We start from the raw sequence: 12,808 nt of genomic DNA, 5'->3' as shown, positions 1-12,808 counted from the left end.
TATTTAATTTTCTGTGGCAGCTTCTAAGAGCAGCTCCCTCTTTTCTTATTGACGTTGTGCCACAAGGTTCTGTTCTGGGTCCTTTACTGTTTCTGTTATATCTGTTACACACTTACACACTCTTCAACACACTTTGAGCCTTTTTAAATACACTTCTTATCACTGCTACACAGATGAGATTTAGTTGTACGTCTCTTTTAATCCCCAAGATACTTCTAATCTATCCCGCATAGGCGCTTAGACTCTATTAATAGTTATTTGGATGACAATTTTCTCCAACTTAATGAAGAGAAAACGGAAATTCGTTTTTTGTATCCCTGACAGGTTGATGGCTAAGGTAATGGAAACTCTAGGTCCTCTTACCTCTTGTGCTAAATCTTCAGTTCAAGAACATTGGTGTAACTTCAGACTCAGTTTTCACTCTGGGTGTTCAGGTTGAGGGCCTGCTGCCTGTGCATCATACAAGGCTGAGAACTAAAGGAGACAGAGCTTTTGTAACCCCAGACTCTCGAAGTCTCTTCCTCTGAGCTTGAGAACAGTCGATTCTCTTTTTAAAAGCAGCTAAAAACTCACCAACAATGATTCCCAGTTTGATTTTTAGCAATTTGTTTTGATGTTTTGACAAAATTGTACTTAATTGTTTTTTCCCCAGTGTCACCAGTCTTACCCAAACTGGAGGCTGGAGTCGACTGCGTCTCCACTGGGTCCTCATCAGTACTGCCGCCATAATCATCCGCTTCAACACCATCATCCTGACCTCTTGTCTGACCTGACTTTACTGAGTCTTTCTTTCGTTGGTCATTACTCCTGTATCAGAAACCATACATTATACATGATTCACTGCTTAACATAACTTTTACAACAAAGAAATCAGAGGAATGTTGTAATTAAGGAAAAATACCCTTGACCTGTTTAATAAGCAATTATGGCATATATTTCATTTTAAAAAATGCTTGCCTTAAAACTCACAGCTAAAAATCTACTTTTTAAACATTTGGAAAAGCTTCAGTGTTTGAGAGTCAATGTGGTATAAGCAGTGCACCTCATTTCCTCCAGTTTTGTGACATCCTGCTGTAGACTGCGGATCTTTGCTTTCTTCTCATTCAGAACCAGGACAAACCGAGAGTAAAGCTCTGCCTCCAGGGCTTCCTTACCACCAATGTAACGCTTCAGTCTTGAATGTACAGAAACAAAAAAGTTCTTTAGCAAACCCAAATATACTAATTAGTCTGTGTAATCTGGCTTCATGGAAAGATCAAGTTGGTGAAAATGTATGCCATGCCTTCTGATGATACTGCCTAAGGGAAGCATGTATATTTTAAATAGAATTGGTCCTAGCACGGAACCCTGTGGAACTCTATTGTTATCCTTAGTGTGTGAAGAGGACTTTTAATTCCTAAGGAGATCATTTGTAACCTGTACTAGAGCTGTTTCTATCCTGTAATGAATTTTGAAACCTGACTCAGCCTCTTCAAATATAATAATGTTTATGGTGACTCAGGATTTAGTACAGTCTACTAGTGTAAAAGGCTGAGAGTAAAAAACAAAACAAAACATAAATTACAGTCCATTTAACATGGACTAAACTAGATGATCATATTAAAAATGCTGACACTTTATGACATTATATAGAGCCACGGATAGAAAACAAAACATCTGAAACAGAGTGTGCAGTGACAGGAAGACAAAGCAACAGTTTTGGTGTGGACCAAAATTAGGGATGGGTATCGTTTAGGTTTTATCCGATACCGGTGCCAAATCGGTATTTTTGAAACGGTGCCGGTGCTCAAACGGTGCTCAAACCGGTGCTTAAAGGATGGAGAACACAAAATTGGTCCAAAAACCTCTCATGTTCAGCTGGTTTTTTGTAAAAAGATAACAATGTTAGCCTTTTCTGCAGCTATGGGGCATATATGGTATCACTCTTGGCTGGAAGCAGTGCTTAAACAATGGAAAAACACAAACTTTGTCCTAAACCTCTCATGTTTAACTGTTTTCCACTTTTTCTTTGGTCCTTTTAGCCTTTTTGGCAGGGTGAAGGGAGTATCTGCCATCAAACAAGAAGACAGCTGCATGTAACTACGACGGTGTTTGCTAGTTCACCTTACTGCATTAATGTAATAACGTGGTTAGCCTACTCAACGTAAATGACACACGAACAACATTAAGCTACTCACGCAGAGAAGAACGGCTGCTGCTGCATCATCATCCGTCATCATTTCTGCTACACTGGCAGGGCTAGGGGCCAGGACTCTCCTCTTCGGGGTTTTTGGGGGATATTGCTAACTCCGGGTCAGATAACAGGCAACCCACGCAGAGTAGATGCGCTCGATGTGAGGTCTCGCAGCAAGCTATCATACGGCGCATTTCTCGGCTTTAAAAAAAACGCTATGCGTCGCCAGGTGTTTCATCGGATTCGAGGTGTTACCTCCTTTGACAGTATCACAGTATCAGCTTAAAGCACTTGTTGCTGCTGAGTTTGCATATTTTGCTGTGAAGTACAGCCAGACTTTTGACCGCTTCGCCTTGGGCATTTTTAATCTGTAGCTCTGCTCTAAAAGAACGCACTATCCTCGGAAACGTAAAATGATTGGCTAGAAGTGTATCACAGCTCAGGAAAAAAAAGCACCGAAATAAAGCACCGAAATGTGCGCTGCTTTTCGGTCTGGTTACTACCGTTTATGTCAGAACCGGTGCCATCATGGCACCGGACACCGGTACCCATCCCTAACCAAAATATTCCTGTATTTTCTGTGCACTATGTGCTAGCACAAGATTACATACTCGCACCTTCCAGTTTGTGTGGTTTGGGTGTAAAGTTGACTTTACTGTGATTTTGTATGCATGTGTGTTCATCCATGCATGTACTTACTCTGCAGTGATGTGTTGCTGTTCTCCTCGAAGTCTCTCGTTCTCCTCCTGTAGTCTCTGGTTGTGGTGCTGCAGGTTATTTCCCCTCTGCAGACTGTGAATCAGTAAATTTCTCACTGCCTCTGCTGGCTCTGGGACGGCCTTCAGCAGAACGCAGCCCAGCCTGAACTGGAAGAAAGGAGTGAAAAATCAACCAAACAAACTGACTTGTTTAGTTTTGTAAAGGCAGTCTTTGTGACCTAAATATATGTTTTTAGCGCTACAACTACCAAGCTGTGGTGTTCTCATGGACCTGTATTACTGGCACATGTTCATAACGTATTTATCCAAAATAACTGACAGATGATTTGATATTCTTGATAAGATCTTTGGGCTGTCATAACCATATCATAACATGACAGCCCTACTACCAAGTATTTCATTACTGATGAACTACTAAATGTATTTTGAGAGGTTAAATACTAAAGAAAGGCTATCAGAGAGAGTGAAAACTTAAAGAATGAAATAAAACTCTAACCAAAACTGTCTGATTTGACAGTATTAAAGTTTAACTACTATGTTTAGACTTAATTTGAGGTTATGGGCCATCTCACTCATATCACAAGCATAGTGATCAGTGGCCTCTGGGGAACAAACGTTTCTCTCAAACATGTTTGCATTCACACAAAGACATGGAGCACAAATGTGGGTATCAGCTCTAACTTCTGACCCCTGTGATCCACAGCTCCATAAATAACTGTGTTTCATGGGGGAAGTAATAGTTGTGTGTCTCCAGACTGGATAAGAGAGATAAACAGCAGAAAATCAACACCAAATGCTGATATACTATCCTCCACGTACTGTTTTAATTAAGTCGCAGTTCCTGGATTAATCATTTGATGCCAGCGTAAACTACCCACAGACTACAATGTAAAAATACTCAGCTTCACAGCATTAAAAAGCATCTTTAAATCCTGGCACAAACCAAAGAAATAAAAAGTGTTTTATTCTTTAAGGATAGTTTTCCCCTGTGTTTCAATCAACACAGCCACAACGCAACTTTAAGTATCAACAAAGCCAATTGTGGTGAGTTACAGTCACAATTCGGCTCTTGTTCGGGTTGTATGAAGGGAGAATTACGTGACAAACAATCTTTTCTTCTCTGAAGTGGAAGACTTTACATTTCAGTATTTACTCACTATTTCCTCGCAGTACATTTGAGGAACTGCAATTTCTACTGAATAGACAAACCAGTAATTTATCCCTTCCTGCATTTCCACACTTTCTGTTTTTTCTGTGTCTAACCTTTAAAAGCTATTACTTCATCAACTCTTACAAATGGTAAGTAAATAACATGTGACTGAAATATTACATATTGAAATGAAAATGGCTTTTCTAAGACGCTCTGGGAAAAACGTTCTAGTTATTAGGGCCCGAGCACCGAGAGTGCGAAGGCCCTATTGTATCTGCTCCGTTTCTTATTAGGGCCCGAGCACCGAGAGTGCGAAGGCCCTATTGTATCTGCTCCGTTTCTTATTATTATTAGGGCCCGAGCACCGAGAGTGCGAAGGCCCTATTGTATCTGCTCCGTTTCTTATTATTATTATTATTATTATTATTATTCAGGCGAAACAAGGGCCTTTTTGAGGTCCTAAACATGCTCAAAAACTCATGAAATTTTGCACACATGCCAGGTCTGGTGAAAAATTTTGTATTTTAATGGTTTTACATATGAGCACTGGGAAATGGCTCTACAGCGCCACCTATGCCTTGTTAAATGCAGCCCTACGACCACATCGTTTGAGCTACATGTATGAAATTTGGCACACATGTGTATCATGCCAAGACGAACAAAAAAGTCTGGGGGCCCATTGACGCAAACCCAACAGGAAGTCCGCCATTTGGAAGAGAAGGTGACATTTTGGCTCTAATTTTGCCATTTCCATGCCTCGAACTTTTGCGAACTCCTCCTTGGGGTTTGATTTCATAACCTTCATATTTGGTCAGTGTCAACTACACCCTTGTGCCATGTTAAATTGCGGAGCTTTTGAGTTTTCACAATACTATGAGGCCGTGGCGCCATGGCGAATTTCGATGACTCGCCATGAAAATCTTATTGCCTCTCATTTTGTCATACATTTTCTGACCTTGACCAAAGTGAACACATATGATAAGGCTCCACCCCTGAACATATTTCAACTGCCATATTTGACACCAGGGACAGCGCCACCTAGTGGGAACAGGAAATGTCATGTTTTACACTTTGGGGTACAGTATAGTGATGGGTGACATCTGCAGCCTCAAATTTCTCCAGGAAAGCCTTAAGGAGTTGGTCTTGGGTTACAGTGAAAACTGTGAGTTTTCGCGAAAGGGTGTGACCCCAGCAGCATGGCGAACTTTGATGTCACGCCATGAAGAAACAAATTAGTATAACTCAATGAAATCCAGTCTGATCAGTACCAGACTTTACAGGCATGATGTCAGACCCGCCCTGAACAGATTGATGTGCCCATTGTCGGAAATACGGGCAGCGCCACCTAGTGGGAACAGGAAATGTCATGGCTTTCATTTTGTTGTACTGATTTTCACAGGTTCATCGTGGCCACCTCAAAAGCGGTGAATAACACCATCAGTCCCTCGTGATGCTTCAGTGCAAAAATTGTGACTTTAAACTGAACGGCGCACCCTGGTGGCAACGCTGTTCACCATGAAAGATGAAGTGGCTTTTGAGGGTCTTGGCAAGTGTATAGAGGCTTGAAATTTGGCACACACCTCCAATGTGACGAAGGCTTTGTTGTCATGTGATAATTTTCATTGAATATCCCAAAATGGCTCCACAGCGCCCCCTACAAAATTTCAAAACCACAGCCCCAGCTCTGTGTTTTATGTATGAATCTGAAACCTGGTAGGCTTATAGGAGATAATAAGATGTACAAAAAAGTCTCTTGGAGCAATATCCCAAATCTAACAGGAAGTCAGCCATTTTAAAATTAATGTGTAATTTTGGCGACATTTTCCCCTCTTTTCAGGCTTCATACTTTGACGAACTCCTCCAAGGGATTTCATCAGATTGGACCGATCTGAAGTTTGTGGAATCTAAAGACCTTTGTGATGTTAAATTGCGAAGCTTTTTACATTCAGGGAAACGGGGTTGTCATGGCGGCACGTGGAGTTTCAATCACTCGCCAAAAAGCAGTAATCTGCTGTCACTCAAAAACACAATATCCAATCTCTCCCAAACGTCGCAGGTGTGATGAGACTCGAGCTCGGAAATGTTTGTTATGCCATTTGTCAGTAATAGTTAGAGCGCCACCTAGTGGGACGACTATAATCATGGTTCAATGAGATGAAATGTTAGCTGGTGGTTAAATGCATGAATCCATCAATGTGACATCACATCGGACGTGCTGGTTTTAGGTGTTGGGCATGGCTCGCCACGCCAGGGTGCGAGGGCCCTCATAACGCTGCTTGCAGCTTTAATTATTATTATTATTATTATTATTATTATTATTATTATTATTATTCACCCCAAACAAGGGCCTTTTTGAGGGCCTAAACATGCTCAAAAACTCATGAAATTTTGCACACATGCCAGGTCTGGTGAAAAATTTTGTATTTTAATGGTTTTACATATGAGCACTGGGAAATGGCTCTACAGCGCCACCTATGCCTTGTTAAATGCAGCCCTACGACCACATCGTTTCAGCTACATGTATGAAATTTGGCACACATGTGTATCATACCAAGACGAACAAAAAAGTCTGTGGGCCCATTGACGCAAACCCAACAGGAAGTCCGCAATTTAGAAGTGAAGGTGACATTTTGGCTCTAATTTTGCCATTTCCATGCCTCGAACTTTTGCGAACTCCTCCTTGGGATTTGGGAGTATAAGCTTCAAATTTGGACAGTGTCAACTACACCCTTGTGCCATGTTAAATTGCGGAGCTTTTGAGTTTTCACAATACTATGAGGCCGTGGCGCCATGGCGAATTTCGATGACTCGCCATGAAAATCTTATTGCCTCTCATTCTGTCATACATTTTCTGACCTTGACCAAAGTGAACACATATGATAAGGCTCCAGCCCTGAACATATTTCAACTGCCATATTTGACGTCAGCGACAGCGCCACCTAGTGGGAACAGGAAATGTCATGTTTTACACTTTGGGGTACAGTATTGTGATGGGTGACATCTGCAGCCTCAAATTTCTCCAGGAAAGCCTTAAGGAGTTGGTCTTGGGGTACAGTGAAAACTGTGACTTTTCGCAAAAGGGTGTGACCCCAGCAGCATGGCGAACTTTGATGTCACGCCATGAAGAAACAAATTAGTATAACTCAATGAAATCCAGTCTGATCAGTACCAGACTTTACAGGCATGATGTCAGACCCGCCCTGAACAGATTGATGTGCCCATTGTCGGAAATACGGACAGCGCCACCTAGTGGCAACAGGAAATGTCATGGCTTTAATTTTGTTGTACTGATTTTCACAGGTTCATCGTGGCCACCTCAAAAGCGGTGAATATCACCATCAGTCCCTCATGATGCTTCAGTGCAGAAATTGTGACTTTAAACTGAACGGCGCACCCTGGTGGCAACGCGGTCCACCATGAAAGATGAAGTGGCTTTTGAGGGGCTTGGAAAGTTTATAGAGGCTTGAAATTTGGCACACACCTCCAATATGATGAAGACTTTGTTGTCATGTCATCATTTTCATTGAATAGCGCAAAATGGCTCCACAGCGCCCCCTACAATATTTCAAAATATCAGCCCCTGCTCTGTGGTTTATGTATGAATCTGAAACCTGGTAGGCTTATAGGAGATATCAAGATGTACAAAAAAGTCTCTTGGAGCAATATCCCAAATCCAACAGGAAGTCAGCCATTTTAAAATTAATGTGCAATTTTGGCGACATTTTCCCCTCTTTTCAGGCTTCATACTTTGACGAACTCCTCCAAGGGATTTCATCATATTGAACCATTCTCCAGTGTGTGGAATCTAAAGACCTTTGTGATGTTAAATTGCGAAGCTTTTTACGTCCAGGGAAACGGGGTGGTTATGGCGGCACTTAGAGTTTGAATCACTCGCCAAAAAGCAGTAATCTGCTGTCACTCAAAAACACAATGTCCAATCTCTCCCAAACGTCTCAGGTGTGATTAGACTCGAGCTCGGAAGTGTTTGTTATGCCATTTGTACATAATGGTTAGAGCGCCACCTAGTGGGACGACTAACTAATCATGAATGAATGAGTTGAAATGTTAGCTGGTGGTTAAATGCATGAATTCCATCAATGTGACATCACATCGGACGTGCTGGTTTTAGGTGTTGGGCGTGGCTCGACACGCCAGGGTGCGAGGGCCCTCATAACGCTGCTTGCAGCTTTAATTATTATTATTATTATTAGGGCCCGAGCACCGAGAGTGCGAAGGCCCTATTGTATCTGCTCCGTTTCTTATTATTATTATTATTATTATTATTATTAGGGCCCGAGCACCGAGAGTGCGAAGGCCCTATTGTATCTGCTCCGTTTCTTATTAGGGCCCGAGCACCGAGAGTGCGAAGGCCCTATTGTATCTGCTCCGTTTCTTATTATTATTAGGGCCCGAGCACCGAGAGTGCGAAGGCCCTATTGTATCTGCTCCGTTTCTTATTATTATTAGGGCCCGAGCACTGAGAGTGCGAAGGCCCTATTGTATCTGCTCCGTTTCTTATTATTATTATTATTATTATTATTATTCACCCCAAACAAGGGCCTTTTTGAGGGCCTAAACATGCTCAAAAACTCATGAAATTTTGCACACATGCCAGGTCTGGTGAAAAATTTTGTATTTTAATGGTTTTACATATGAGCACTGGGAAATGGCTCTACAGCGCCACCTATGCCTTGTTAAATGTAGCCCTACGACCACATCGTTTGAGCTACATGTATGAAATTTGGCACACATGTGTATCATGCCAAGACGAACAAAAAAGTCTGGGGGCCCATTGACGCAAACCCAACAGGAAGTCCGCCATTTGGAAGAGAAGGTGACATTTTGGCTCTAATTTTGCCATTTCCATGCCTCGAACTTTAACGAACTCCTCCTTGGGATTTGGTCCTATAAGCTTCAAATTTGGACAGTGTCAACTACACCCTTGTGCCATGTTAAATTGCGGAGCTTTTGAGTTTTCACAATAGTATGAGGCCGTGGCGCCATGGCGAATTTTGATGACTCGCCATGAAAATCTTATTGCCTCTCATTCTGTCATACATGTTCCGATCTGGACCAAAGAGCACACATATGATAAGGCTCCACCCCTGAACATATTTCAACTGCCATATTTGACATCAAGGACAGCGCCACCTAGTGGGAACAGGAAATGTCATGTTTTACACTTTGGGGTACAGTATTGTGATGGGTGACATCTGCAGCCTCAAATTTCTCCAGGAAAGCCTTAAGGAGTTGGTCTTGGGTTACAGTGAAAACTGTGACTTTTCACGAAAGGGTGTGACCCCAGCAGCATGGCGAACTTTGATGTCACGCCATGAAGAAACAAATTAGTATAACTCAATGAAATCCAGTCTGATCAGTACCAGACTTTACAGGCATGATGTCAGACCCGCCCTGAACAGATTGATATGCCCATTGTCAGAAATACGGACAGCGCAACCTAGTGGCGACAGGAAATGTCATGGCTTTAACTTTGTTGTACTGATTTTCACAGGTTGATCGTGGCCACCTCAAAAGCGGTGAATATCACCATCAGTCCCTCGTGATGCTTCAGTGCAAAAATTGTGACTTTAAACTGAACGGCGCACTCTGGTGGCAACGCGGTTCATCATGAAAGATGAAGTGGCTTTTGAGGGGCTTGGAAAGTTTATAGAGGCTTGAAATTTGGCACACACCTCCAAATGGATGAAGGCATTGTGGTTATGTAACCATTTTCCTTGAATAGCGCAAAATGGCTCCACAGCGCCCCCTACAATATTTCAAAACATCAGCCCCTGCTCTGTGTTTCATCTATGAGTCTGACACTTGGTAAGCTTGTGTAAGATATCAAGGTGTACAAAAAAGTCTCTTGGAGCAATATCCCAAATCCAACAGGAAGTCAGCCATTTTAAAATTAATGTGTAATTTTGATGACATTTTCCCCCCTTTTCAGGCCTCATACTTTGACGAACTCCTCCAAGGGATTTCATCATATTGAAGCATTCTTCAGTGTGTAGAATCTAAAGACCTTTGTGATGTTAAATTGCGAAGCTTTTTCCGTTCAGGGAAACGGGGTGGTCATGGCGGCACGTAGAGTTTCAATCACTCGCAAAAAGCAGTAATCTGCTGTCACTAAAAAACACAATGTCCAATCTCTCCCAAAGGTCGCAGGTGTGATGAGACTCGAGCTTGGAAATGTTTGTTATGCTATTTGTCAATAATGGTTAGAGCGCCACCTAGTGGCATGACTATAATCCTGGTTGAATAAGATGAAATGTTAGCTGGTGATTAAAAGCATGAAATCCATCAATGTGACATCACATCGGACGTGCCGGTTTGAGGTGTTGGCAGTGGCTCGACGTGCCGGGGGTGCGAGGGCCCTCATAACGCTGCTTGCAGCTTTAATTATTATTATTATTATTATTATTATTATTATTCAGGCGAAACAAGGGCCTTTTTGAGGGCCTAAACATGCTCAAAAACTCATGAAATTTGGCACACATGCCAGGTCTGGTGAAAAATTTTGTATTTTAATGGTTTTACATATGAGCACTGGGAAATGGCTCTAGAGCGCCACCTATGCCTTGTTAAATGCATCCCTACGACCACATCGTTTGAGCTACATGTATGAAATTTGGCACACATGTGTATCATGCCAAGACGAACAAAAAAGTCTGTGGGCCCATTGACGCAAACCCAACAGGAAGTCCGCCATTTGGAAGAGAATGTGACATTTTGGCTCTAATTTTGCCATTTCCATGCCTCAAACTTTTGCGAACTCCTCCTTGGGGTTTGATTTCATAACCTTCATATTTGGTCAGTGTCAACTACACCCTTGTGCCATGTTAAATTGCGGAGCTTTTGAGTTTTCACAATACTATGAGGCCGTGGCGCCATGGCGAATTTCGATGACTCGCCATGAAAATCTTATTGCCTCTCATTTTGTCATACATTTTCTGACCTTGACCAAAGTGAACACATATGATAAGGCTCCACCCCTGAACATATTTCAACTGCCATATTTGACACAAGGGACAGCGCCACCTAGTGGGAACAGGAAATGTCATGTTTTACACTTTGGGGTACAGTATAGTGATGGGTGACACCTGCAGCCTCAAATTTCTCCAGGAAAGCCTTAAGGAGTTGGTCTTGGGTTACAGTGAAAACTGTGACTTTTCGCAAAAGGGTGTGACCCCAGCAGCATGGTGAACTTTGATGTCACGCCATGAAGAAACAAATTAGTATAACTCAATGAAATCCAGTCTGTTCAGTACCAGACTTTACAGGCATGATGTCAGACCCGCCCTGAACAGATTGATGTGCCCATTGTCGGGAATACGTACAGCGCCACCTAGTGGCAACAGGAAATGTCATGGCTTTCATTTTGTTGTACTGATTTTCACAGGTTCATCGTGGCCACCTCAAAAGCGGTGAATATCAACATCAGTCCCTCGTGATGCTTCAGTGCAAAAATTGTGACTTTAAACTGAACGGCGCACCCTGGTGGCAACGCGGTCCACCATGAAAGATGAAGTGGCTTTTGAGGGGCTTGGATAGTATATAGAGGCTTTAAATTTAGCACACCCCTCCAAATGGATGAAGGCTTTGTTGTCATGTGATCATTTTTATTGAATAGCGCGAAATGGCTCCACAGCGCCCCCTACAAAATTTCAAAACCACAGCCCCAGCTCTGTGTTTTATGTATGAGTCTGAAACCTGGTAAGCTTATAGGAGATATCAAGATGTACAAAAAAGTCTCTTGGAGCAATATCCAAAATCCAACAGGAAGTCAGCCATTTTAAAATTAATGTGCAATTTTGTCAACATTTTCCCATCTTTTCAGGCACCGTACTTTGACGAACTCCTCCAAGGGATTTCATCAGATTGGACCGATCTGCAGTTTGTGGAATCTAAAGACCTTTGTGATGTTAAATTGCGAAGCTTTTTACGTCCAGGGAAACGGGGTGGTTATGGCGGCACTTAGAGTTTGAATCACTCGCCAAAAAGCAGTAATCTGCTGTCACTCAAAAACACAATGTCCAATCTCTCCCAAACGTCTCAGGTGTGATGAGACTCGAGCTTGGAAGTGTTTGTTATGCCATTTGTACATAATGGTTAGAGCGCCACCTAGTGGAACGACTAACAAATCATGAATGAATGAGTTGAAATGTTAGCTGGTGGTTAAATGCATGAATTCCATCAATGTGACGTCAGATCGGAGGTGCTGGTTTTAGGTGTTGGGCGTGGCTCGACGCGCCGGGGGTGCGAGGGCCCTCATAACGCTGCTTGCAGCTTTAATTATTATTATTATTATTATTATTATTATTATTATTATTATTCAGGCGAAACAAGGGCCTTTTTGAGGGCCTAAACATGCTCAAAAACTCATGAAATTTTGCACACATGCCAGGTCTGGTGAAAAATTTTGTATTTTAATGGTTTTACATATGAGCACTGGGAAATGGCTCTAGAGCGCCACCTATGCCTTGTTAAATGCAGCCCTACGACCACATCGTTTGAGCTACATGTATGAAATTTGGCACACATGTGTATCATGCCAAGACGAACAAAAAAGTCTGTGGGCCCATTGACGCAAACCCAACAGGAAGTCCGCCATTTGGAAGAGAAGGTGACATTTTGGCTCTAATTTTGCCATTTCCATGCCTCGAACTTTTGCGAACTCCTCCTTGGGGTTTGATTTCATAACCTTCATATTTGGTCAGTGTCAACTACACCTATGTGCCATGTTAAATTGCGGAGCTTTTGAGT

The 12,808-nt window shown here is 42.3% G+C and overlaps 1 protein-coding gene across 1 annotated transcript in view; it reads right to left on the bottom strand.

Annotated features, from left to right (window-relative positions):
- The window catches only part of xrcc4 (X-ray repair complementing 4), an 86,212-nt gene that overhangs the window by 15,498 nt on the left and 57,906 nt on the right, over positions 1-12,808 (bottom strand). Inside the window, exons 4-6 of the mRNA XM_085280605.1 lie at positions 2,873-3,039; positions 1,043-1,174; positions 668-807 (exon numbers count right to left, since the gene is read on the bottom strand). Coding sequence (XP_085136731.1) covers positions 668-807; positions 1,043-1,174; positions 2,873-3,039 — 439 coding nt within the window. The remainder of the gene's footprint in view (positions 1-667; positions 808-1,042; positions 1,175-2,872; positions 3,040-12,808) is intronic.

Source organism: Mchenga conophoros, linkage group LG7 (assembly GCF_057382185.1).
Source record: "Mchenga conophoros isolate Kocher_MC1m ecotype Shallow Benthic linkage group LG7, M_conophoros_male_GT1.1, whole genome shotgun sequence".
In the NCBI taxonomy this organism is placed as follows: domain Eukaryota; kingdom Metazoa; phylum Chordata; class Actinopteri; order Cichliformes; family Cichlidae; genus Mchenga; species Mchenga conophoros.
The sequence above is the reverse complement of the archived record's forward strand: the minus strand, read 5'-3'. Positions and strand labels throughout refer to the sequence as shown.